Genomic DNA, 27350 nt, shown 5'->3' on the forward strand with positions numbered 1-27350 from the left:
AATAGGCAGCATGGTCTTAATGTTGCAGATGACAGATATCTTTTATTCCTTAAAAATCTCAAATCTCCTTCCCAAAAGGGTCCTGGCCCTGCCCAGTTTTGAAGTGTGGCTCTTGACATTTGGGCATTTTACTTCAGTCATTATTCCTTCATTCCTTGCCTTTCCACAATACAGCCAAGTTCTGGAAGAATAAGGATGAACAGGAAAACATTACCTGCAGTTATACACCTGCAAACCTACATATCTATATGCTTGTATGTAAAGTTACCCATAAACAATTTACTCAATTTTTTTTCTCCGTTATAAAAATATAGGTTAGAAAAAGATTAAAAAATGAACCTAATGTCTGCTGTACAGCCATTACTGCAGATGGCAGTAGGATCATTTTTGGAGTGATGGTGGATAACTTGTAAGTAAATACTAAAATTTATAGTTATTACTAGAAATAATTGTAGTGTGCCCAATAAATTGCTTGGTTGCATTCCACAAAGATACTGAAGCAACATGAGAATACAGGTAGTCCTCAACTTACAGGCACACAATTTATATTGTTAAATGAGAAATTGGCTGTGAATTTTGTCCCATTTTACAACTTTCCTTGCCACATTCATGAAGTGAATCACTGCAGTGTCTAAAGGTCCCAAAAAGGGATCATATGACTCCAGGATACTACAACCATCATAAATATGAATCAATTGTCAAGCTTCTGAATGTAAATCACAGGACCATGGGGATGCTGCAATGGTCATATGGGTGAAAAATGTTCATAAGTCACTTTTTTCGGTGCCACTGTAACTTCAAACGGGCATTAAATGAACTGTTGTAAGTCAAAAACTATCTGTACATATATATAGGTAGTCTTCAGCTTAGGACAATTGAGCCCAAAATTTCTGTTGCCAACTGAGACAGTTGTTGAGTTTTGTCCTATTTTACAATCTTTGTTGTAATAGTTGTTATTAGCAATACAATTGTTAAATGAATCTGACTTTCCCATCAACTTTACTTGTCAGAAGGTTGTAAAAGAGGATCACATGCTCTCAAGACATAAATATGAACCAGTTGCCAAGCATCTGAATTTTGATCATGATCATGCAACAATTTTAAATGTGAAATGTCATAAGTCATTTTTTTAAGTGTTGTAATGTTGAACAATCACTAAAAGAATAGTTGTAAGTCAAGAACTACCTGTAGCTGTAGACATTTATGTGGAATATTAATATTATCCAATATTTTATAACAATTCAACAGAAAGTTGGATATTTTTATTACATACAGAAAATGCGAAAGATTGAAAAGATAAATGCAATTATTCCTTGAACCCATTTTGAAGATGCCTGGCTACAGTTTGCAAATACCACAGCTTTAAGCTTTATAGTAATAAGTTAATAATATCTAGTGAGATATTCTTGCATTTAGATACATAGGCATTTATTCATAATAATCAAAAACAACTTGAGGTAGCTTTGAGAGGTTATATATTCCAAATACAACTTCCCTCCCCACTAATGTAAAGAAGTTGATGATACAAGCTATTAATTATTAAACTTAGCATACCACCAAAAATAATATAACGGGCATTAGGGCATTAGATATTTTTATGTAAATGTGCAAAATAGATCCAACTATATAATTAAGATGTACTGCTTTTACTAAAACCAGAAGTTATTTAAATAGTCCAGTATAAATCAGTTCAGACAGTAGAGTGATTCGAAGTTTTGACAAAGTTAATTATAGCAAAAGCACTTAGATTTATATACCGCTTCATAGTGCTTTACTGCACTCTAAGTGGTTTCCAGAGTTAGCATTTGGAACCCAACAATCTGGATCCTCTTTTTACCGACCTTGGAAGATGAAAGGATGGGTCAATATCTAACAAAATATGAAGCTATATACAAAATAATTATTAAACAAGTTGTTTCTCAGATTGCAATATTCTATTTTCTGATTTCCTGTTTACAAAATAGTAGGTAAGGTTGAACTAAATGCCAAGTTTGTTAATTATATCTATAATATTATCAATTCTAAATAATGTCCAAACTGATACATTTTTTCTTGTGGTTTATAGAATTAAAATTTGGGATCCATTTAAGCATAAACACAAATTAATGCAAGGTTATGAAGGCCTTGATCTGACTGTGAATAGCAAATTGCACATATTAGATGGAACAAAAGCAATTCTACTTGCAGGTTTGTTCGCAATTTCTTTTGTAGGTTAAAAAAATGCATTCCAAGACACATGTTCTTTTGATTTTTAATATTATAAGTTATTTATAACTAATTCTACTGAAAACACCAAACTTAATATGCCATTGTTATTCTGGTCCTAAACGTTCACATAACTTGCAGAACACATTTCTGTTTGTCCTATACCAGCGATGGTGAACCTTTCTTGGCTTGCGTGCCATAAGTGGGGGGAGCGTGGGAGGGGCATGTGCGGGGATGCTGCACCCATGATACAATGTGCGACCCCCAGTGTGCTTGCACGCACTACAGGCACAACCCCCCTCCCCATTAGCCTCCGGGGTGCGGGGAGGCTCTTTTTGTCCTCCCCAGGCTCCTATAAAGCCTCTGGAGCCTGGGGAGGGTAAAAAATGGCTTTAAAAAAGGGTGAACTCAGCTGGCCAGTGCACACATGTGCACTGGCCAGCTGACAGGGCAACGCCTTGCGTGCCCTGACAAATGGCTCCGCATGCCACCTGTGGCACGCGTGCCATAGGTTTGCCATTACTGTCCTATACATTAGCTTTTTATGAGTATTTAGAATACACACTATTATTTTCTGGTATACCTATAACTGGAATATATAATGAATGCATTATATATTATACAAACAGGAAAAATCAGGCTGATTTTTTGCTGGACTTGTATTCAAAGAAATCAATGCCTTATATCTCTAAAGATTGGAAAGCATTTTATTCATTCAATGCTGAAAATCCTGGCACCACAAATAGAGATGCATGCAGCTCATAGACTGCAAGTTGTATGCCCCTATCCTCAATCATGGGTGTGTTTTTGCCCCTATCCTCAATCATGGGTGTGTTTTTTTATTCCTCCTAAAATTTTGTCTTAGATTACTGTCATTAATAGGACAGGCTTTATGGCTCAGCTTGCTGTTAAAATACAACCCACTGTGGTTTATTAATAAATTCTAATCAATAAAATACTGTTTAGCATTATGTCTACAGTGGTTAAAGAAAGAAAAGATGATTTAGTATACATGGTGCTGCATGTGTCAGCAACTCTTTAATTCAATGGATTTTTTCCTGAAAAAAATTAAAGCTGTGTAAGCCTAGGAAAGGTAACTGGAAATTGTGTGACATAAGCCTTCCCATGTGTTCTGAATTATTCTCTGCAATTCAGACATTACACAATTTAATATCCATTAATTTTGGCTATACGGTGCTATTGTTTTGCAAAATTTAATCCAAGCCAAACAGATTCCACAAGAACTTTGCATAACATTATATTTGCATAACAAAGAAGCACAAGCTTCAGTAAAAATGTTAGCGAATGAAATATAAAAACAGATTTTAAAATATACTTTTTGATACCTATGTGCCTATGCATAAATTAGTCACAAATCTGAACTTACCTACTAACTAGGATACTTCTGAAGAATAAAAGTGGCAGACGTAACTATAACAGTATCAAAAAATAACCAAAAATGTCTTATTCCGTTATTAATTTCAGAATTTTATATTCCATTCTATTTATCACCAATAAATTATACCAAATGTTTTTTTCAATCTTACTGCTATGGATTAGTTGTTATTAAAATGAAGGAAGTTTCCAAGCCAAACTAAATGTAGTAACATGCATTCTCTCTCCCACTTTAGGTGAGGTCAGTTTCTGGGATTTGGAGAGTGGCACAGTTATATCCATCTTTACATTTGATAGCAAAATCTCTTGCATGACTGTTGCCTGTGACAAAAAGACAGTTCTTTTAGGCTTGAGCAACAGTTCTACTCTTACCACTTTGAAAATGATGAGCATAAACACAGCTGAAAATTCAAAAGGAAAAGATTTGTTTGGAGAAGACTCATCAAGCAGTGAAGAAGAACATGAAGATATTTAAAAGATAATTTGAACAAAATAAAATCGAGCATAAACAACTGAAAGTTGACAGAGTTTAAAAATCATTGTTTTAAAAACAATTGCACATATTTAAAAGAAGACAACAAGCAATTTGCACATAACATAAATAGACAATACTAATTCTCCTACCTGTAAATTAATTCTCCCTTCTCCCCAATAATTATCTGCAAGTCTAAGGAGAAGAAAGATACAGCTGATAATGTAGAAATGTAACTGAAGAAAATGAAACTTTGCTGCCACCAGCTTTGCCTTTCTCTTAGCCCCATACTATGCAAGATGAAAACCTACTCCCCATGTAAAAAAGGAATCAAGAAACTAAAATCTCCATGACAGAAGAAGTTCTTCACTGAAAGAAATGCAAGGCAAAGACAAGTTATAAACATAAGAATTACTGAAGTCAGCTGGAATGAACAAAGAAGGCTTTAATCACTCCATTGTCATTCTGCAGAGATGGAAGAGTGGGGAAATCACCATACATTAAGGAATATATTCCACAATTTATATACCTGGATTTTTGTTTTTTTGTGGTGATGGGTTTGTCTAGAATTTGTTGGATAAGTTTGTTTATTTTAATTTTCCAGTTTTTGAGACATTTTAATTTTAGCCAAGGCATAGAAACAGGATGAGTAACAATTTAGTTATGAAGTTATATTTAGAGAACATTATATATATAGCAATAACAGCTAGACTGCTTCAGTGCTTTACAGACCTAGGTGGTTTACATAATCAATATATTGCCCCCCCAACAATCTGGGTCCTCATTGTACCCACCTCGGAAGGATGGAAGGCTGAGTCAACCTTGAAACTGGTGAGATTTGAATTGCAGGCAGCCGGCAGTCAGCAGAAGTAGCCTGCAGTACTGCATTCTAACCCATGGGTGTCAAACTCGATTTCATTGAGGGCCGCATCAGGATTGTGTTTGACTTGGGGGGGGGAGTGGGCGTGGTCAGGGTAGGCATGGCCAGCCCAACGTCACTCATTTTGGGGAAGCCTGTGGTGGCCCAAGCACTCTGTCAGAGAAAACGGGTTCCTGAGCTCTGTTTTCAGCTGTAACACCTTCCTGCAACCCTCTGCCAGTGAAAACGGAGCTTGGGAGGACCTGCGCGCAGTCCTCCCATGCTCCATTTTTGCTGGCAGAGGCACCGCAGGCCAGTTCTTTACTGTTTCCAGGGGGGCCCCACAGGCCATATCTAAACACCCCACTGGCCAGATCTGGGCCCCGGGCCTTGAGTTTGACACCCCTGCTCTAACCACTGTGCTACCACATCTCTCTTCAATATTATTTTTTCAATTGAAAATAGCCATGCTAAGAAAATCCTTAACATCTCAACATTATATTGTTTTAGTAAATCTATATAATATTCATCATATGAAATGATTCATGCAACTGAGAAATCACAGATGCATTCAAAAGTATTGCTACTCCTTACTTTTTCCCAAGAATCCCAATTTGCAACGAAGTAACTTGAAACTGACAAAAATAAATCCCATTCACCATGACAATTCGAACAATGGACACTTTCATGTATGATTTAACAGATTCTTGTAATTACTAAAACAAGGGTGTCAATAGTTTTGGCCAGCAGCAGAGAGACTAAACATTGGCTCTGTAGGGAAACATAGACACATATTCTCTCTACAAGAGGAAAATGTGCCAGTTATTTTTGATATCAACTATAAAACAAGTTAATGATTATACTTTTATTGTTAGTCCATTTTTGAGGCAACTTCCCTTTTTAGTCATGTTAAATATTGCTCATTAATGCTCTTTTTGGTTATATTAAAACATGTAGAGATTTATTTTAGGTATTATATTGTGTGATGAAACAGAATATATGCTATGTAAACTGCAATTTCTGACTATTCTTACCTTTAACATTTTATAAGCTACACGGTTAAATTTAGAAGGTATTAGAAGAAAATAACACTTCACTCAAAACTCTTTTCATTCTGATGTATAAGACTGTTGCAGTCTGTCAATAAGATTTATGGAACCTGAAATGAGTGTGAATTTAACATAATAACAATTAAGGGTATTAGGAAAACTTCAATACTCATACAAAATGCTAGTTTCACTAGCACTTTAATAATGTATTATTATTGTTCAAGATGTCATCAGACAGAATACTATATTACATGCATTCCATTTTACCACATTTCATATCCTACCTAGAATTTTATTTTTCAATCCTATTCCAAGCTAGACACATCCTACAGTATGCTTAATTGTATTTTATATGCCAAACAGAACTTATTAAAAAAATTCTAACAATCTGTTTATACAAATTAGAAAGATAACTTCTGTATACAGAAGTTCTTTGGATTCCAGCCTATGAATGCATGATAGAAAAAACTGGGGGGAAATTCAGATACAATTTTACAACCAGTATTTTTTATTCATAAATCATAACATGCAAAATATTAGATCCAAGTAGCTGATACATTCTGGTGGCACATTTCTAATTTCCATGTGCTTATGCTCATAAATTTTGAACCAAGGAGATTGTCATATATCAAGCAACATTATATTTTAAAAAAATCAAAACAGAACTTCATAGCAATACTACAGTTTCTCAAAATAGGAAGCATTATAATTTTACTAATGTAGCTGACTAATTGTAATTGACTAAGAATCAGTTTTTCTCAAAAGTAGAGACATAGGTATTGTGGCTGCTCTTATCAGAAGTTAATGCACATCATTTCTGGGTACAGAAGTATCATGTCCACAAACAGATATGAATATGTAAGTAGTCTGTTTTATGGTAATGATGTTGTAGTGCATGTTAGTCAATTAAAGTTAACAAGTTCCAAATTTTACACACAATCATAAAATTACTGTATGATTTCTTTCCTTGGATCATCCAGAAAAGTAAGAAGTAGCAACTACCGAAGCATATTAGTAAGTTACAATTTCCTTTTATCTGTCCATTGCAGAATTATGTTGGGGAGGGGAGCAAATATTCAAATTAAAACATATTATAGCTATAATATTATAAATGTGCAATTGGTGTCCCCCTAACAAGGTAAGGCATGATATTTATAGAAGGCAATGCCATTTGAGCATGACATACCTTGTGGTCAGTTTAGTGAATACAATTAATTCATGAGTCACAATTTCAGATTCAGCACAGATATAACAGCCATATGAAATAATCCAATTTTCATGGTAGTACAATAATTTCTAGGCTGAATATCTTTAGTCCACATGATGCACCTGTGCTGCCATGCTTTCAAAATAACCATTTTTAAATATTTAAATTAATTTGAAATTTTTGTAGTATCCAAGCTGTATCCAAAATGTAAGAAATGGCCAAATGTTATTTCACACCATAGGAATAAGAATTTAATACTGGAACTTTTTGTTGGCCTGCTTATCTTTATTTTGCAATAGGTTTACTTACATGGAGTCTGTAATGTCTAATAAATAAAATGAAGTACTCTAATCTTCTAGAGAAAAATAAAATTAGTATCTGGGAAAACCTATGGCATTAAGTTAGGCAGTCATATGACTACAGCTATATATCATCAATTTCTGTTCCATTAAAGAAATATTTAGTTTGGGGATACTTTTAGTTATTAATTGTTTCAAAGACATGCCATAGTTCTTAATGTAAAATATTTCATGAAGAGTTGATATATTTCAGATGTATGTTCCCTCTACGCCTATAGGACTACTCTTTCCGAGAATAAAAACTTTTTCCTATGAATGCTCTTTGCTCAGCCCTTAAAGCCTGCAAAGCAAAATAAAATAAAATATTAAGACCAGTCAAGCTTATTTCACAAACTGATCATACAGTATTTATATATTCTTCATATACCTAAATTTTGCAACATGATTACATACTTTTGTTTTAACATCCAAGGAATTATGAACAAGATGACACAAAAGGACTGTAGAAACTGAAGAGCATAGTGAGAAGAACAAATAGTTCAGTTTAGGACTGCAATTAATGCTGATTGCAACTTTCAGTATTTGTTTAATATACTTTCTTTAAATCGACTTATAAACTCACCACAAAATTAATATAAAATAAGTTAATGACATATAGATAGATCACATGGAAGACACGAAGAAAAACTGGCTTTATATTTTGAAAGGCTTAAAATTTAAAGTTTTGGCAATAGATTCAAATATTATTTTTAGAATTCTGAAGACTAAAAGCATCATAGAACTAACATGTTCTCAGCAAAATGTGCAATACTCAACTAAATTTACAACCACAACAATTGTTAACAAATCAGTTTTAACATGATTATCTTTCCAATCTTTCCTCTTCATACATCACCATAATTCCACAATTAAAAAGAGCGAGGAATCTGGAATTCCTAAATTCCTTCTGTGCTACTCCCATGTGACCCTGTTTGAAAATTTTGGTTATTTAGTGCAGAATATTCAAAAGCAGAAAAAAGTATTAACATCTGTGAACATTCCAATAGTATTTTACATCTTAAAAATTATTGCATAGTTTTATGCATTATTCTAAAATACTAATATTAAATAGTTTTATAGAAACCACACAGCTGTCTGTGCACTAGAGCATTTACTACCTTGATCTTCTATCCTTTTTGGATTTGTCTGTACATTTATCCATAGTCTTCTCATTGTCTCCTCTGCACTTTGGGCAATACCATTTTCCCTTTGGTTTATAAGTGAGTCCGACACATGAAAAATGAAACCACTCAATGGGACACAGATCATTGTCACATCCTATCATTTCGCCATAAGACACTTGGTCACAGAGACAGTAAGTTGGCTCATTAGGGTCAACTGCAAATTCTACTGGTGAAGCTTCCCTTTCTTGTTTAGCTTTAGAGCGTTTTTTCTTTTTAGCAGATTTGGATCTTTTTTCTTTAGGTGGCTGGTCATCATACTCATCAATTCCATTGGCTATATGGCATATATCACGGCTTTCACTAGTACGTTGTCGACGGGGTCTTCGTGACGATCTTTCTGGTTGACATGGATCCTGTTTTGACTTTTCAATAGGTTTTTCAGTATCTGACAGATCTTGAAAGCACTGAGAGTGGGATTCTATCTGACGGGCTCTGTTCTCCACTAATTCAAGCATTTGAGTAACTATTTGGATTTTTTCGTCTCCAAGTTCTTGACTGTTAATCAAAGCCCGCTGAAGATACTGCTGCAAACGCTTTTTCTGTGCAGGATCATCTTCTGCTCTGTATTTTTCATACACCTCATCAATTTCTTTCAAAGCTTCTGTTGAAAAGCATCACAAGAGTATCATAAGTTCAAAATCCCTAAATCATTATTTTCTATTTTATGAATATTACATCAAAAGTGCAAATTATAATAAGCCAGGGCTAGCTCCACAGTGCCTGACAAGACCAGCAAACTGCTATTCTACTTCTGGCAGCTGATGTCCTGCTATGGAGCGGTGAGGCACTTTAAATTACTTTTGAGCCAATAAACCAGTATGCTCCTTTATTTACTCACTCAGTCTACTTTGCTCTTGTTTCACTTGTTAACTCAACTGAATATGGGCAAGGAGTCATGACAGATTCTTTTGGGACACCCCTCATCAGATGCAAAACTATGCTTCCCAAGGCTTAATGTTTCTAGTTACTGCTTTGCGTTGCAGAAAATTACTCAAGGGGCCACATGCTGTCCGTAGACTGCACATTTGAGACCACAATTTTACAAAATAACAAGTCTTCATGATTAAAAAAAATATCATATAGTTCATTTTTTAACATATAGCACCAAAACCAAAAATAAAGAATATAAACATTCCATACTGGAATATCAATAGTTGCAGATCTTTAAAACATTGCATTTAAAATTGTTTCAGTCCATTAAATATATTCATTAAAAGATCCTAATTTGAATTTACTGGACACCCAAAAGAACATACTTGAAAGGATGCATATCAGATTTCCTCTGCTGGCAATATAAAAAATTTCACTCATACAATTTGATCCTATGAATTACTGGGATTTTTTTAATTAAAGATGTTAAAGTATGTCCTGAAATTTTAGAATCAGACTATTTTTGGAAAATAATGATTATTATGGGCTCTTCCTAAGAAAATTATTTTGAGAAATTGCAGTTATTCTTGATATTAAAGATTTGAGAGATATGTGACTTACTCATTTTTGAAAAGCCAATTTTACCAACTAATAAAAATGGTGAATTTTTTTTGTGGCAGAGATTTTATGACATTTTTTAATGTTAGTCAATCATATTTTTCCCACTTTCATATCACCACTTTTTGTTCTTTTTGGTTTTTGTAGTTTCTCCATGTTTTTTCCGGCAATTTTATATTTTGAAATTCTATTTATTTCTTTTTAAAGAAACAAAACAACAAATCCATATACATTTATTAAATGTATTTGATGTTCTAATCTAAACGCTAGCAAAGTAGAACCTACTATAAATAACATTTGAACAATGTATCTATTATTTCCAATATAAAGTTTCATTATGGAGTGAATTGCAGCATCTTTTAGAAGCAAAATAGGAACAAAAACTGTTGATAGGGTAGTTATATACCAAAATAGCCTTATTCAAGGTCAAAAAAGTAAAATACTATTTAATACATTAAGGAAAACCAAAAATGCTTTTTATTTGATTTATATTATCTTTTTCTTAGCATCTGAAGATGATGTGCAATGCATAGCACCACACCTTCAATGTCCCACAACAGCAACTCTGTAGGCTGAGGTACAATAGTGCCAATTCAAAGCCATGTAAAATTATATCCAACTATCTTCAAAAAAGTTTAGTGACAATCCTCAATATTCTTCTGGTGTAAATGCTGCTAAACTCAGTAAGACTTTTTCATAAATTGGTCTGTTGTGTGCTTCTCTCCCAAAGTAATTCTCACTTCAAAAAAAGGCCAACACCTTCCTTTCCCTTGACTGACCCGAACTTCCGGTTATTGGTACAAAATGTCCCATAATCAATGAGTTTAAATGTGGAGGAGTCCCCTCCTTTCCCCCCAAAACCCCAAAACCCTCTAGTAGCTTTTCTGACACTGCTGATGTACTAACGAAGAGCATATATATTATAATTCATAATAAAAACACGTGTACCTGGGTCTACTTATACAATTGGGCATTATATTTGAATCCTTCCCCTTTAAACATTATTTAAGTAGCATTATCTTTCCTGCATTCTACAGTGGTCTAAAGTCAGAGTCTCCAATCTTGGCAAGTTGAAGCCTGGCGGACTTCAACTCCCAGAATTCTGAGAGTTGAAATCCGCCAGGCTTCAAGTTGCCAAGGTTGGAGGCACCTGGTCTAAAGGACTGGATACACTTGTACTACTCTGAGACAAGTAAAAAAACTACCTAGCAGCAAGTGACTTTGGAAACTTATCTTCTCTCAAGATCGGCACACATATGATTAGCCAAAATGAAAAGAGTCACCTTACTTACTCTCATAAAACTGCTGAAACAGCATTGCGTTTATCCCCAGCTCTGAAACATAACCGCCCACGGAGGGAAGATCTTACCGAACGATGCATTTTCACGCATTTGTCACATCCGGAGCATCATCCCAAACAAGGAAACCTGCCTCTTCGTCTCCTCCTCACTCGCGGGACCGTGACAGAGGCCCGCGCGAGAGCGCGGCAAACCGAGGCGACTGTCAGCACCAGAAGCCGGAGCGGCCCCGGCCGCCACCCACCCGGCGCTTCCTCGGGGCCTAAACGGAGCCTCTTCGGGCCGGCTTCTTTCTAAGCGCCTGCCCTTAATAGGGTGGGGTGAGGGCAACAGAAGGGTGGCCATTTTCTCTGCCCCCAACCCCCGAGTAGGGAGGAGGGTAAGGGGATCGCCCCTCCTCTTCAGGAGGAAGAGCGCTCCGACTAAGCTGAGGGGAGAGCAGCCTCCATAATCGTTTGCCAGCGCCCGTCATCGGCGCAACCCCCCCCCCCAATCGCGCTCGCGCCCCTCTTGCTCACCACGGCAGCGCGTGTCCATCTCGCGCAGAAGCGAGGCCAACCTCTGCATGTCCAGCGGCAACGACTCGACGCACTCCAGGTAGTCTTGCACGTAGCGCGCCAACAGCTTCTCAGACGCCCCTCCGCACGGGAAGCTGGCGATGCCCCCGGCCCCGCCGGCGGCAGGGGCAGCAGAACCGGCAGCTGCCCCGGCCGTAGCCCCAGACCCCGCCCCCCCGGGCTGTTGCCCCGGCGACCCCAACATCGTTACTGGACGTGACACCCCCTTCCCTCTTCGTTCAGCCCGCTCGGATCGCTCCAGGGCAGGGAGGGAGGAAAGGGGGCAGTGAGGGAGACTCAGGTGGCTGCGCTTTAATCGGCCGAAGGGGAGGGGGGCTAAGAGAAATGCTCTCCTGCCTCACTTGGAACTCCCCGCCTCTTTTTTCCTTCCTCGCACCCCCTTCGATCCGCAGAGTACGCATGCGCAAGGCCCTGTCCTTATAAGGCGCGGCCGGTTCACATTCTCCCGCCTTCCCCTTACGACCTATGCCATTGGCCCAGTATGGTTGGACGTCAGAAGACAAACGGGGCGAGAGGGAAAGGCGGGATTTCATTTAAAGAGACCGAGTCAGAATTAGACTCTGCCGGGTCCCAAGGAAACGTGCTATCTCCCCGCCCTAGGCCGCTCCCACTCTTTCCTCCAAGTCTCTCCGCTCGGGGAGATGAGCGGTAATAAAAGTCATAGGAGTGAAGCATATTAACGAGCACGTGCCGCCCACTGCTTTTTTTCACCCATCCTGCGTCTTTATAGTCGGCCATGGAAACAGGCGCAGGCAGGGCAAGAGCTGCGGGTGACCAAATTCAAGAAAAGCAAATGTAATTCCCAGGCAGGGTTTTCACGACATCCCGGCCGCACTGACCCCCGGCGTCACACTCGGGATCTGGGGTAAAATCTGAAATGAGCGAGTGTGAACAAATGAGCATTAAGTCGCCTTAGCTACACCAGAAAGAACCTCAAACTCCTCCTTGAGAGCAAGAATTACGCCTTCTCTTCCCCCTCTCGTCGTCCCGCGGTCCTCCCAGATCCCGGCTCTAGTTCGGTGGCGCGATGCAATTAAGCCGAAAAAGGAACAAAAAAGATCAATTGAGGCTACTCTTGGGGTTCGGAAAGCGAAAACTAGCAAACTGCCAGTTTTTCTGTGGATCTAGACTGGGTTTTTTCTCTAACCAGCTTCCCAGGAAGAGTAAGCAATTTTGGTCACGAGCTACCTCCGTGCATTGTTACATTTAGCAATGGTTTTCTCTGGCCTGACTGGGGAAGGTAGCCGAAAAAACAGGAAAGCCCTGTTATACAGTAAACAGTATTTCTAGAGCAATATTCAGAAGCCTGCCAAAGACTCCCGGGGACTCTGGGAAAGCGTGCCACAAACATAGACATACGTCAACCTGCTCTTACAGGTTTGTTTTATATTCCGTCATTCGGAGAAACATCTCCCAACGCGCTGACAAAGAATATAAAGTTACAAGATATTAGTGCAAATATTATTTGTCGTGTACACATGCAACAGCCTTGTCAAAAGCCCAAAAAACAAGGACAAAACCTTTGCATTGACTAATCGTAGAAAAATACAACCACAACCATTCTACAGAGATTCTTTCTAAAAAAAATAAAAAAAATCATTGGTTTACAAGACCTACGTGGTTGCCCTGCAGAAGTCGCAGTTAAGGCTCTGTAGAGGCAATAGCCAAGAAGAAAAAAAAAAGCGTCCTAAGAATGAGCCCCGTTTTGTTGGTGCGACCGCCTCCTTGGGAAAGGAGCACATGCGCACTACCTGCGTAACTATGGAGCTGACGAGAGCCCCTCCCGCACTCACCCGCTCGGCCCTGAGGGCTTCTTGGCGGAAGAAGCGTGAGTTTGCGAGAAGGTACAGCGCGCGTGAAAGCACGCGGCACTCTCTGCCCGGGGTCCGGGGACTTTCCCCTAGGCGGCGAGAAAGCCCAGAGGAACAAGTCCTCCGCAAGTAGCCTAGAGAGCAGGTCTTCAGAACGCTGATGCGATAATGTTCCCATTTTCAGCTTTATAAAACTCTGTTGGACCGGTTATCTTACAGGTTATAGTGAGCAAAACAAAAGCAGCGAAAGCAGAATATATTTTCTGCTTGTTTGATTTCTCGAAACACATGCTATTTCTTAAATCATGGCCTTTTGCTAGGGAGTGAGGAAGAACAATTCTTATCAGAAAACCTCAGATTCTCATCTTTCATCTCCCTGCATATATTATGCAAATATTCATGTCTCTCCCTCCCCATTGCTTGAGTCAAACAATGACGTGCAGGCGAGTTTGGGATTGGTTGAAGAATGTAATTTCTGAGTAATTAACGAACTAGATTGTTCGAAGGTTTGTGGCTAGAAAAGTAAATGATGTTAAACAACTATTTTAAAATAAATGAAAACAAGAATAAAAAAATAGCAGGAAAACATGAATAGGGTGCATTCCATTAATAGCCATATAAAAACCTAACAGGATCCACTTTTTCATGGGGTCCCCAAAGCCCAACAGGGTTGGGGCCAGCCTCATCTCAGGGGGAGTTACTAGAGTAAGATTAATGAGAAACAAGCATTTCTCCTTGATCATACATATATTATGATATGTATCTTATGATAAGGTATGTTATATCTCTTTATTACAGCCTTAGAACCCAATATAATTGAAATATCTACAGATAGTCCTCAACATTAATTTAGTGGCAGTTCAAAGTTTCAATGGCTCAGAAAAAAGTGATTTATACCATTTTTTACATTTACATTGCAGCATCACCATATTCCCCAACACATTTAAACTCAAAATTACTTGAGTTTTACTTGAAACAATAGGTCCATTGCTGGAAGAAAGTGACAAGCAACAGGGAGAAAGTAGAACTATTTAACTCATTTTTTTGCATCTGTCTTTACACAAAGGGAAAAAACAGTCCAACCTATCAAAAACAGCACCACAAAAAACAGATTAGGAACACAAGTTAAAATAGAAAATGGTAAGTGAGCACCTTTCTACCCTAGACGAGTTCAAATCACCAGGACCAGATGGATTACACCCCAGGGTTTTGAAGGAACTGGCAGATGAGATCTCAGAACCAACTATATCTTTCAGAGATCCTGGAGCACCGGGGAACTGTCAGAGGACTGGAAAAGAGCTGATGTGGTTCCCATCTTTAAAAAAGGGAAAATAGATCCAGGAAACTACAGACCTATCAGCCTCAATACCAGGGAAGATTCTGGAAAAGATAATCAAGCAACGAATCCTCGAACTCCTAGAAGTAAACAAAGTAATAACCAAAAGCCAACATGTGTTTGTCAAAAACAGATCATGCCAGACTAATCTTACTGCATTCTTTGACAAAGTGATAAAATTAGTGGACCAGAGGAATGCCGTCAATATAGTTTACTTGGACTTCAGTAAGGCATTTGATAAAGTAGACCATAACCTACTACTACATAAAGTAGAAAAATGTGGGTTAGACAGCATCACCACCAGATGGATTTGTAATTGGCTGACCAACCGCACTCAACTTGTAGTCCTGAAACTGCATCTACATGGAGGGAAGTATGCAGTGGAGTACCCCAAGGCTCTGTTTTAGGCCCAGTACTCTTCAACATCTTCATCAATGATTTGGATGAAGGAATAAATGGGGAACTCATCAAATTTGCAGATGACACCAAGATGACAGGAATAACCAACACTCCAGAAGATAGGCTTAAGATACAGGAGGATCTTGACAAACTTGAACATTGGGCACTAGCTAACAAAATGAAATCCAATGGTGAAAAAAGTAAGGTTCTACATTTAGGCAAGAAAAACAAAATGCACAGGTACAATATATGTGGTACCTCGCTCAATAGTAGTAACTGTGAGAGGGATCTTGGAGTCCTAGTGGACAACCATTTAAATGAGCCAGCAATGTGCAACAGCTGCCAAAAAAGCCAACACCGTTCTAGGCTGCATAAACAGAGGGATAGAATCAAGATCACGTGAAGTATTAATACCACTTTATAATGCCTTGGTAAGGCCACACTTGGAATACTGCATTCAGTTTTGGTCGCCACGATATAAAAAAGATGTGGAGACTCTAGAAAGAGTGCAGAGAAAAGCAACAAAGATGATTAGAGGACTGGAGGCTAAAACATACGAAGAACAGTTGCAGGAACTGGGCATGTCTAGTTTAATGAAAAGAAGGACTAGGGGAGACTTGATAACAATGCTCCAATATCTCAGGGGTTGCCACAAAGAAGAGGGAGTGCAACTATTCTCCAAAGCACCTGAGAGTCGAATAAGAAGCAATGAGTGGAAACTAATCAAGAAGCAACTTAGAACTGAGGAAAAATTTCCTGACAGAACAATTAATCATTGGAACAACTTGCCTCCAGAAGTTATGAATGCTCCAACACTGGAAGTTTTTAAGATGTTGTTTTAGACCATTTGTCTGAAGTGTTGTAGGGTTTCCTGCCTAGGCAGTGGGTTGGACTAGAAGATCTCCAAGGTCCCTTCCAACTCTGTTATTCTTTTCTATTCTACTAATATTGAATTATGAAATAAGTGGTTGGAATACCTGATAATGGAACATCAGTGAATGCAAATTTTTTAAAAAATGTTAAGTTTGTATGTTTGGATTCCTTAAAGAATGTATGCAAAAGACGGATTGTAGCAGTGGTAGGTTCCGGATCCTGGCGCAACTGGTACGGTGCAACGGGGCTGGGCTTCCACCACATGCATGCGTGCAGCATGCGTGCAGTGTGCGTATGCGTACTTACCGCCTGTGACTCTCCACGATGCTCCAGCTGTTTGGCGGAGTGTTGCGCAGGTGCTGTATGCTCCGTATGCGTAAGTCCCGATCGGCTCGGCAGATGGGCCCTCCAGAGCACCATACGGGAATCATACTTGGTGCTCCCAGCAGGCACCGGTACAACTGTACCGGGGCTTACCAGTCGTATCCCACCACTGGATTGTAGATTTAATTCTGTGTCATACAACATTTGAGGTACATTAATTCATATTATTTGGTCATGTGTGGTTTGGTTTCTTTTTGAACTAATGTTCCAAAATTGTAGAATCTGACCATTGTGGAGGAATATTACCTGTTAGATCCAGGGAATAGGCAAGAGCATTATATTGAGGGCCTGATTTGGATATATGAGACTAGATTCAAGTAATGTGTGACATATATATATATATATATATATATATATATATATATATATATATATATATATATATATATATATATATATATATATATATATATATATATATATATATATATATACACACACACACACACACATATACATATACACATACATACATACACACACACACATACACATACACACACACACACACACTTATTACTAACTGGATAAATGTTATTTCATAACCATTTAGAATAGACCTTCTCAAGCCTAATTAGATACATTGATTATATGGATATGGTACATTTAAATGAATTACATTGGCTTAGGATGTTTTATTCTTTGTTATTGTAATAATTACAATAGTGGATGGGTGTGCTTTTGTGTATTTTTCTATTTTTCTAAAAAAAAATGGCAAGAGAATTTTTTTTTAAAAAAACACTTCCAACCAGGCTTAGCATTTCTGATATTGGCTGAGGTCTGTAAAGTGCTGCCACCTACCTTTAGGATACTGTAAAAACAACAGTTTTTCTGGAATCAGTGGAAATTACTATGGTCATTTTGCTCTTTCTTAGGTAATGACAGCTACAAGCTACAAAGTGACTCCTTAGACATAATGGAATAGAGCAGATAGCGAAAATAGAAATAGGATTTATTCTTTAAAATCATGTTGATATTCATTTAAATTCAACTTTAATATAACTTTGAGTAAAGGGATTTGAATTACACACATTTAAATTCAAATTTTCATCTTTCCTTATTTGTGCTTTCAATCATATATGATAAATACCAATACTTTCCTGTCATTATAATTTCAACCATTGCTTCTTGCAATACAATTTTTTAAAAACACTAACAGACAAGCTTCGATTTGAAAGACCAAAAAAAAAAAAAATGCAGATATCCACGGAGCTCCTTTGTTTTCCCTGAGCATCACCAAGTTCTACATATGAAGCAGTTTTGGAAAGAATGTCTAGCTCATAAAGCATTACAGCAGGAGGATCTTCTCAATGTAGAAATTAAGCAATCCAAGGCAAAAAAGTATCTCCAACTTTTTTTTTTAGAACAAATGGTTCTCAACTTGGTTTTCAGTTTCACCTCATCTCATTACTTAACAGAGTTCCTTACTCCAGCATAGAGGTTAGGCCTGTAAGCCACTAGAACAGTGTTTCTCAACCTTGGCAACTTGAAGATGTCCGGACTTCAACTCCCAGAATTCCCCAGCCAGCATTCGCTGGCTGGGGAATTCTGGGAGTTGAAGTCCGGACATCTTCAAGTTGCCAAGGTTGAGAAACACTGCACTACAGGGCGGGGCATAACCTTTTCCTAGGGGGTCACAGCAACACTTGTAATAACAACACAAATAATTCATACACCATTTGAAAGCCCATCAAAAACTGAGTTTATTGACACGATTTAATAGTCAGTATGACCACCATTAGCCCTTCGAACAGCATTCAAACGAGGTGGATAAGAACACAACAAATCTTCAAACAGTTCCGTTCGATTTTCCAGATTTTTCAACACAGTTTCCAAATTCATTCTCAAAGTTTCAACCGAAACAAATTTAACATTTAATAGCTCATTCAATTCAGTTTTTTATGGGCTTTAAAATGAGGTGTCGCGGAAGTTGTAAACTGCTGTCGATCTTGCTGTGACCCCCTAGGAAAAGGTTATGCCCCGCCCTCTGGAAAATCTGGAAAATTGAACGGAACTGTTTGAAGATTTGTTGTGTTCTTATCCACCTCGTTTGAATGCTGTTCGAAGGGCTAATGGTGGTCATACTGACTATTAAATCGTGTCAATAAACTCAGTTTTTGATGGGCTTTCGAATGGTGTATGAATTATTTGTGTTGTTATTACAAGTGTTGCTGTGACCCCCTAGGAAAAGGTTATGCCCCGCCCTGTAGAAGACGGCCTGTATTCCAGACGTAATCTTACAGAATGGTGGTGAAGGTATAACCCACTAAATATTTCTGGGGCTTGGTTCTTTGCAACAATGAGCAAAGGGGGAGGGGAAGAGTAGATGATCAGCAATTCTCATCTCATGGATGAATGGAATAAGTCCTATATCACAAATCCTATATGGATACAGTATTACCATAATAAAGGTATCTTCAAGGCATCATCTATTAATGGTATACTTTTGCATGTATATTAAGACACACGTTTTTGTTAAGAACGTAAAAGTGGAAATTAAGCCATGGTTTGCTCCATTGAAGAAGCTCAAATTGACCTGATCCGTACATGTCCATCCTTGTTTACAAACCACAATTGCTCAATTTGCACAACACATAAAGCCAAAATGAGGCAAATGATGTTAGTTTAACTCAATATATGAAGCCAGGTATTAAAGGTCTTAAAATATAGTGTACTATAGTCTACTACTTTTACCCATTTATTTATTTAGTTGGTATGTTTTCAGCTAGCATGCCGTCACAAAACCTCTTAACACAAGGAAACATTTCGTTAAAAATTACCAGTTCAATGACTATTCCTTGCATTCATTAACAACCCATTTTCATATAAACAAATGTAACAATGGAAACAAAAGTATACATTTGTAGCAAAACATAGGTACAATCTGAAGTACTTTTCACTAAAGGCACTATTTTTCTTTTTGTCTACTCCGATTCAATGTTATATCCGATTTCAAGGTAATACACTTACATAAGTACTTAATTCAGGCACTGAAGGCAGTATTTATAGCATACCATTCTCCAGTGTTTGTCTACATCATTAAATGGGTTAGCTTAAAGAGAGATAGGGACTGGTTTGAAGTGAAGCACTGGGCTTCCCTGACAGAGACAATCCCCACTCCTAGTCAAATAGAAGTCAGAATGATATACAAGTCTTTTAGCAGAAAAATACCACAAAATATCACTAATCCAGAGCAAATGGTATCTCTATCTGACTTAAGAGCTCATAAATATTATAATTTCTTAAACATTTGTTTAAATCTGAACTGGAGCCAAACAATAGAAAATGCCTTTCTATCACCGACAGAAAGGACGATCCATCCAAATTTTATAGATATGAATAAAATGCTAAGATACAAAGACATAATTGGCAGACAGGGAAATTTAAAAACAATTGAAGAATTGGCAGAACAAAACATGAAAGTTGACTGGCTAACCTACTTGCAAATCAAAACTAAACACAATGATACTAAAATATGACATCGAAAGAGAACCACACGAATTGGATAAAATAATTCATAGCTCGGATAGAAAGATGATAGGGAGAATATATAAATTTCTCCTGAAGCATAAAATGGAAGAGGAAATCGTGAAAGAACAAATGATAAAATGGGCAGAAAACTTTGGCTATAATATTGAATTGGATAAATGGGAAAAATTTTGGGGAACAAACTTAAAAATGACACTATCAGTTGCATACAAGGAAAATCAGTACAAAATGTTTTACAGATGGCACCTGGCACCAACAAGGTTAGCTAAAATCTCAACAAATACCTCCCCAAAACGCTGGGAATGTGAATCAATACATGGAACATACTACCACTTATGGTGGACCTGTGAGGAGGCTAAAATTTTTTGGAAAAGGATCAAAAAGTGGCTAGAGGTAATAAAAGGTGTTAAAATAGAATGGAAACCTAAAGTTTTTTTATTAGGAATAATGACTATGAAATATAAAAAAAGAAATTCAGTATTTAATATTACATATAATTATAGTGGCAAGGATTGCCTTTGCCCAGAAACAAATTAATTCCAAGCGAAGATGAAATAATAAGAAAGGTTATGGACTGTACTGAAATGGACAAATTAACAAAAGAAATCCAGGGAAAAGAAGAAACAGAATACTACCAGATATGGGATAAATAGTATAGGTGGAGGAAAGAAACAAGGATCAATGAAGGAAGACAACAAAGCCCCAAAATAGTAGTTAAGGAGAATTAACACATATATATGTATCCAAGTGGTTTAAACTTACTAGAGGTAATCAGCCAATATAGCAGACAGAGGAGTAAGATAAGAGGGTTAAGAATGGTGAAATACAAAAGAAATATAATAGAAGGGGAAACAATATAAGGTGAGCAATATCGATTGGCAATTTCTATTAGAAAGAACAGGAAGCTCCTGTTCGTATTGTATTGTGTAAATGTGGTGCACGTCTAAGTTTTGTGTATGTGTATTTTACGTGTGTGTAAATAAAATTTTTAAAAAATAAAAAAAATGCCTTTATTTAAGGTAATTTACACTGGATACCACTTAAAAAAAAATCACAATCATCTCTTTTCTAGTATTCTTACACAATACTTACTTTAATTTGATTTGAAAAGACTATTAAAATACTGCTTTGGATTACGAAGTTAAACAAAGTTCATTGAAGGGTTTTCCTCTCCTCCTCTAAACCTTTCCAAAGGATCACAAATCCTTCTAAACAATGTGGATGTCCAAAAAGTTTACCGACAGCAAGAAATTGCCAAAATGGAATCTTAACATTAAATCTTAATAAAGACTATTCCAGTACTTTCTTTTGCTAGTAGCTCCCATCTTCCTCTCATTTTTACTGCTTCTGACACACACATACCCAACTTCTCTGGAAAGGTTTCCAGGGGCACAGGTTTCTAGAGGTCAGATGAACTACGTTATATTAGCAGTTCAAGCAATACTTTGCTGTAATTTCTACTTGTTTCATTTAAAACATGAAATGATAATATATTATTTTTGTCAACATTTTTATCCTGGCCCCGATGTTCAAATCACTAAAGGCTAACTATTCCTTAGATTACTTTAAGAAAAATCTCAATGTTAGGGACAACTACTGATGGAAGTCTTGTTTTTGTCAAAAGATATTTATAGATCATTCAGAACCTCCCAAAATAAATTCATTAAAACCAAATAGAATACACTTGCAAAAAGAGTGCTTTAAAAATATATTGAATTTAAATAAGTTTCCAAACTATGGCAACTTCTAGATTTATGAACTTCAAACCCCAGAATCCTCTGCCAGCCTAGCCTTTGCTAAAATTTGGGAGTTGCTCCACAAATCTGAAAGTGGTAACTGAGAAACACTGTCACTTAAATCAAATCTCTGAAAATCACCAAATCAATGACTAAAACTCAGAGAAGCCATAATTCAATTCATAAATTTAATATTTAAAGTATTAAACTTTAAACTGGTTTAAAATAATGGTAGCACAGGTCATACAGAGGATCCCCAATCATTGCAAAAATACATTCCTAAAACCAATTCTTAGTGCTAGCTACTTTTAAAACATGTTAAATTATATCAACAGCTTCCACCTGGATCAGGAGACAAATAAAAAGCTGATAAATGCTTGTGAATTACTGAATCACAGCCTGGGTCAGTATGGTTGCTCTATTTTTCAGTAGCTGTCGCACAATGAAAGTGGTATTTGATTTTAATTTATAGAGATATGCTTGAAATGTAATGACTCTAGTACAAGCTAACATTGCAGAGAGAACACAATATAGAGCTCTGCTTTAGGAAAAAAGCACTGCCAGACATGTGTTAACTATGAGAAAAAACAGCACTGCAGTGTTTTCACTCTTGCACAGTAAATTAGTGCAACAAATTTTATCTGTTAAATCCTAGAAAACATATTTGAAAATAGACATAAGATTAGAACGCAATGCAAATGTTTTAATAAAACTAGCACCTATTTGTTGAACTTGTTGATTTACAGCACAAGATTTAAGTTTTTAAAAGCAAATATCAAAGTTATAAAAAAAAGGTTGAGATCATTAAAAGTGCTCAGAAAATAGTACATTATATATATATATATAGAAAGCTATATTTATTTGAAAAAGTGAATGTGAGATTTTTTCACAAATTTGGGTATTAAATTCGCTTTGAGGAACCTTAGTAAAATAAGAAAAGTGAAGATTTAATGACAATTTGTAATTTTGATATTAAAAAGGACCAGCATATACTTCTTTGAATTAAAATTTAAATACCACTACTTAATTAAAACAATCCAAATCAATAGTTTGCTTTTTAAACAGGCATGTGAACAGTATAACCAACACATGAAGCATGTGATTAAATATTTCTATTTTTAAATAACATTTTACCATCTAGGTACAATGGTTGTTGTTTGCGTATTTTATTAACGGTTTATAAAGGATCAGGGTTCAAAAATGAACATTACTGTTACCAAATTGTAGGACTTACAAAATGAGACTGCATTGACCAGCAAACTGTACCTTGATTAGTTAAAAAATATGAGTTCAGTAGACTATTTAGCAAATAAAACAGCACACTAGTGTGCTAAATTTTAAGGCATATCTCTGCACACTTTACATCTTTAAAGAATTATTTACATTTACTACTGAGTGAAAAGAACAATAATGGTATTTATTCTGCAAAACAGAACCAAGAAATAAAAAATATCTGGGACTCTCCTTTACTGTACAAAGATAACTAATTGATTTGTGATAAAACATCATTTGCTAGTATAGGCCGTAACAGATTCGCTGTTATGCAATATTTCTTGAGGATTTCGTAGAGCAGGAGGTAAATTTAATGGTTTGGATTCATCATCAAGAAGCACCAAATCTTCAATTTCTCTTCCTTTGTATTTCCTTTTACATAATTTCACAATAACTTTCTTCTTGAGAAATAGTTTCAGTGCTTCTCTTGAAGCAACTGCTTTGGCATTTTCCTTACTTTTCCCGCAGCCAGTACCCAAATACACAGATTTGCATCTCAGTTCACAAACTATACTTTCCTGAGAGCTTTTATTTTGAGGTAAATCTGCAAGCTCTTTCAGTGGAACAAATTCAACATCTAATGTTGCCTTTACAGACTGAATGGATGAGTTTAAGAGTTCTACATGGTTGACACTTGGACTAAATCCTCCAGCAGCAACTAACTTCCAAGCAACAGCTTTGTAGAGTCTATTGAAAAATGGTTGTCTTTCTTTTGCATCTTCATGTGTCAACAATTTGCAGGGCACTTTAATAGGGGCTACGCTTGTAGGTGTACTACTTTTTGAAGCTAATACTGTTGTACTTTCCAAGCCAACTTTCTTTTCAGATTGTAAGACATTTTCAGATTTGTGCTTATTAGCTGGTGTAGATTCATAATTAGCTGCTTTGCTTTCTATTCTTCCTCCAGTTAAAGATGCTGCAGGAGCAGTCTTCTGAGTCACAGTTGAAGCTGCTGCAGGCGTTACATTGGGAGTCAATTTTGAAGCTAAAGCAGATTTTGTCTTCTGAGATACGGTTGAAGCTGTTGTAGGTTCTACTTTTTGGGTCAAGGCTGAAGCTGCTGTAGGCAAAGACTGAGTCTTCTCTGGGGTTTTTGATATATCTTTTTCTAAGTTCTTTAGAGATTCCTTATCTGTTTCCACCCTCAGCTCTGCCTTTGTGGACTTTTCATTATTAACTTCAAGCGGTTTGTCAGCACCAATAGCCTGCTTCTTGCAAGGACCTTCTGGAAAGCAGAAACAAATTATGTATGTAATTCTGGGTAAATACAAATATCCTTATTTCCACAAAACACTACCAAGAGAACTAGAACCAAAGTATCAACTTACTTTTACCTCACTTTTAACTCTAATGAATTAAATTTTGCAAAAAGTTTATATTTAATACAAAAGATAAATAACTTTTCCCATGAATTTATAATTTGGATAAAAAAGCTGGAGCTTTTCCATTTTGGGGTTTTTTTTGGGGGGGGGGGGTAAAAAAGGCAAACTGAACTATGAATTGTAACTATTTAATGCTAGTTAACACCACCAACTTAAAAAAAACCACCTTATAAACTTTAAAAGTTTTAAGAATTATCACAGCAGTAATTAAATAAAAATAATTTCTGAAGTATTAACAATTTTAACAAATAAGCTAACATGTATTTGGTTAAATATATTCCTATGTGTATTTGCCAGCTATGATCTGCTAACCATTGCTACTGGATATGCCTCGTTTCACCTTGGCAACCAGTTCATCTCTCAGAGTGTGGGTTGGAGCATTGGTCACTGTAATGCCTACAGCCATGTCCATCACCTTTTCCATCACTTGCGGAGAATATCTAAGCAGGAAAGATAGAAATTAGCACTTTGAGGAAAATGGATTCTATATTCATGACATTTAGCGCATCAATGGCTTCTAAAGCAGAAGCATTGGGGTTGGTGCATGTTAAACTATTTAGTTAAGCTATTTAAAACATCATTCTGTTTAGAATTTCAAGGTGATGTACAATTGTTAAATTTAATATAAAGCACAATAAATAAAAGCTCAAAGTCTTGATTTAAAAAACAAAAACAAATATCAAGTCTAGGTACTTAGGCTAATAAAACATACAGGTAGCCTTCGATTTACGTCCACTATTGAGTCCAACATTTCTGTTAAGTGAGACATTTAAGTGAGTTTTGCCCCATTTTATGACTTTTCTTGCCACAGTTGTTAAGTGAATCCCTGCAGCTGATAAGTTAATAACCCAGTTGTTAAGCTTCCCCATTGACTTTGCTTGTCAGGTCGCAAAAGGTGATCACATGACCTCAGGACACAGCAACAGTCATAAATGAGTCAGATGAATTTTGATCACATGATCATGGGGATGCTGCAAAGGTTGTAACTGTGAAAAAAGGTCATGTCACATTTTTCAATGCCGTTGTGACTTTGAACAGTCACTAAATGAACTGTTGGAAGTCGAGGACTACCTGTATTAGGCTCACCCCAAGAGAGTACAGTGGAGGTATTAGACAAGCTACTACAAGGATTTCTACTCATTGAATGTTGATTGTGCTATAGTTAAGATTTCTATTATGTGAACAGAAAACATTTAGGATGATTTATCAAAAGTAACACCAACAGACTGAAAGCAAGAACCAAGCATTTAAAGTGAAAAGAAAAATGCAATCAAGTCAGTGGGGATAATTTAATTGTAGGTGCCCCATAAGTATTACAGCAATACTTTTCCTTCAATCCTCTAAATCTGGGCATAGAGGAAAAATAGTAAACAGGAAATTTATTTGGGAAGATTACCCAAGAATTGCAATGTATTATAATCATTATATTCTGCAGAGGTCTGTTATACCAAATAAAGACATTGCGCTTTATCATAGTAGCAGCTGCAATAATTAAATGCAGTTGCACAAAAGGTAGAAGACTGCTTAGGATTTCCACATTTACCACTGTGACTGTTACAGTGTTTGTAAGAAAAAGCAAAATAAAAAATGATCCTCTTGCAAAATTTCAAAATGTGGGAGACTTCAAAGCAATCTTCCAAGCCCACCCACCTCCTCCCCAAGAGCAAATCTCATATGGTAAACATTATCTCTGCAAATTGTATAGCCATGGAAGCATTTATATTGGGCAGAGATCTATGCTTAAAACAGAGAGCCAGTTGGTTAAGGCATCAGGCTAGAAATGAGGAGGCTGATAGCTCTAGTCCCCCCCCCCCCCCGTGAAAGGTGGCCGGGTAACCTTGGCCATTCTCTCTCTCCACCCAAACCTTATAGCAGAGGTCTTCAAACTTGGCAAGTTTGGGGACCTCTGCTTTACAGGCTTATTATGGCGAAAACAGGAGGAGGGAGGAGTATTTGGTGTGTTTACCTCCTCGAGTTATTTATAAAAAATACTTAAGATGGGATTTAAAACATTTTTTTAAAAACCCTTTAAAACCCCTATCAATCTTTTTCCTCCACTCCTTTTACTGTACTAAAATACAGCGTTTCGTGAAAGCGCATTGAATTTTGTAATTCCTCCCCCAAAATATTACCGCAACTAACTTACCGACAACCTAGGAAGATGTGGTTGGCCCACACCCTGGAGAAAGAGACTAGGCGACGGAGCTCCGCGCGGTCGGCGTCGTCCTTTCGGGTCACGGACAGGCCCTCCGCATTGCGAATCAGGAACTCCCGCCGGTACTGCCAGTGCTGCTCGGGCTCACACTCGTCGCGCAACTTTTCTACCCAGTCCACGCCGGCATCGCTCGCTTCTCCCGCTTTCTCGTTCCCTTGGCTAGACGCCGCGGCGGGCCCCGCTACCGGGGCGGCTTCCCCTTCGGCCATGGGCCGCAGGGAAGTGGCTCTTAACAACCAGCAGCTGGCACCTCGCTCTCCGACGCAGGAGTATTTACTTCCGGCCTACGTTACCGCGACGCGAAGGAACTGGCTTCCCGTTTAAACCGGCGGTAGCACGAAGACCACTCAACATCCCCCCCCCCCCCGGAGGTGATCAAA

General features: G+C 37.3%; 3 protein-coding genes and 1 non-coding gene across 10 annotated transcripts in view; 1 reads left to right on the forward strand and 3 right to left on the reverse strand.

Annotated features, from left to right (window-relative positions):
- The window catches only part of RWDD4 (RWD domain containing 4), a 62213-nt gene extending 56117 nt beyond the window's left edge, over positions 1-6096 (forward strand). For both annotated transcript variants that reach the window (XM_087724542.1, XM_087724541.1), the window contains 3 exons: positions 315-409; positions 2066-2187; positions 3837-6096. In XM_087724542.1, coding sequence (XP_087580668.1) covers positions 315-409; positions 2066-2187; positions 3837-4075 — 456 coding nt within the window. In that variant the 3' untranslated portion in view covers positions 4076-6096. The remainder of the gene's footprint in view (positions 1-314; positions 410-2065; positions 2188-3836) is intronic.
- Positions 23-12896, reverse strand: ING2 (inhibitor of growth family member 2). Of its 5 annotated transcripts, XM_014051946.2 has the most exons (4): positions 12014-12894; positions 8644-9310; positions 4225-4267; positions 23-181 (listed from the first exon to the last, which is right to left on the reverse strand). In XM_014051946.2, the coding sequence occupies exons 1-4, from the start codon at positions 12255-12257 to the stop codon at positions 149-151; spliced, it is 987 nt and encodes a 328-aa protein (XP_013907421.1). In that variant the 5' UTR covers positions 12258-12894; the 3' UTR covers positions 23-148. The 5 variants fall into 5 exon arrangements, with proteins under 5 accessions (XP_013907421.1, XP_087580670.1, XP_087580671.1 ...); XM_087724544.1 differs by lacking the exons at positions 4225-4267; positions 12014-12894 and adding an exon at positions 11490-11887; XM_087724545.1 differs by lacking the exons at positions 4225-4267; positions 12014-12894 and adding an exon at positions 11567-11886.
- Positions 12897-13754: 858 nt separating this feature from the next.
- On the reverse strand, positions 13755-14044 carry LOC148043880 (RNase MRP). The gene has a single exon (XR_015697937.1).
- Positions 14045-21358: 7314 nt separating this feature from the next.
- CDKN2AIP (CDKN2A interacting protein) lies at positions 21359-27350 on the reverse strand. Of its 2 annotated transcripts, none has more exons than XM_087724546.1 (3): positions 26902-27350; positions 25068-25195; positions 21359-24595 (listed from the first exon to the last, which is right to left on the reverse strand). In XM_087724546.1, exons 1-3 carry the CDS (start codon positions 27177-27179, stop codon positions 23607-23609), a joined length of 1395 nt encoding a protein of 464 aa, XP_087580672.1. In that variant the 5' UTR covers positions 27180-27350; the 3' UTR covers positions 21359-23606. The 2 variants fall into 2 exon arrangements, with proteins under 2 accessions (XP_087580672.1, XP_013907418.2); XM_014051943.2 differs by having other exon boundaries at positions 21359-24598; positions 26902-27349.

This window comes from Thamnophis sirtalis, unplaced genomic scaffold (genome assembly GCF_051295495.1).
Source record: "Thamnophis sirtalis isolate CommonGarterSnake01/CBP01778 unplaced genomic scaffold, rThaSir2_p1.2 scaffold_10, whole genome shotgun sequence".
In the NCBI taxonomy this organism is placed as follows: Eukaryota; Metazoa; Chordata; class Lepidosauria; order Squamata; family Natricidae; genus Thamnophis; species Thamnophis sirtalis.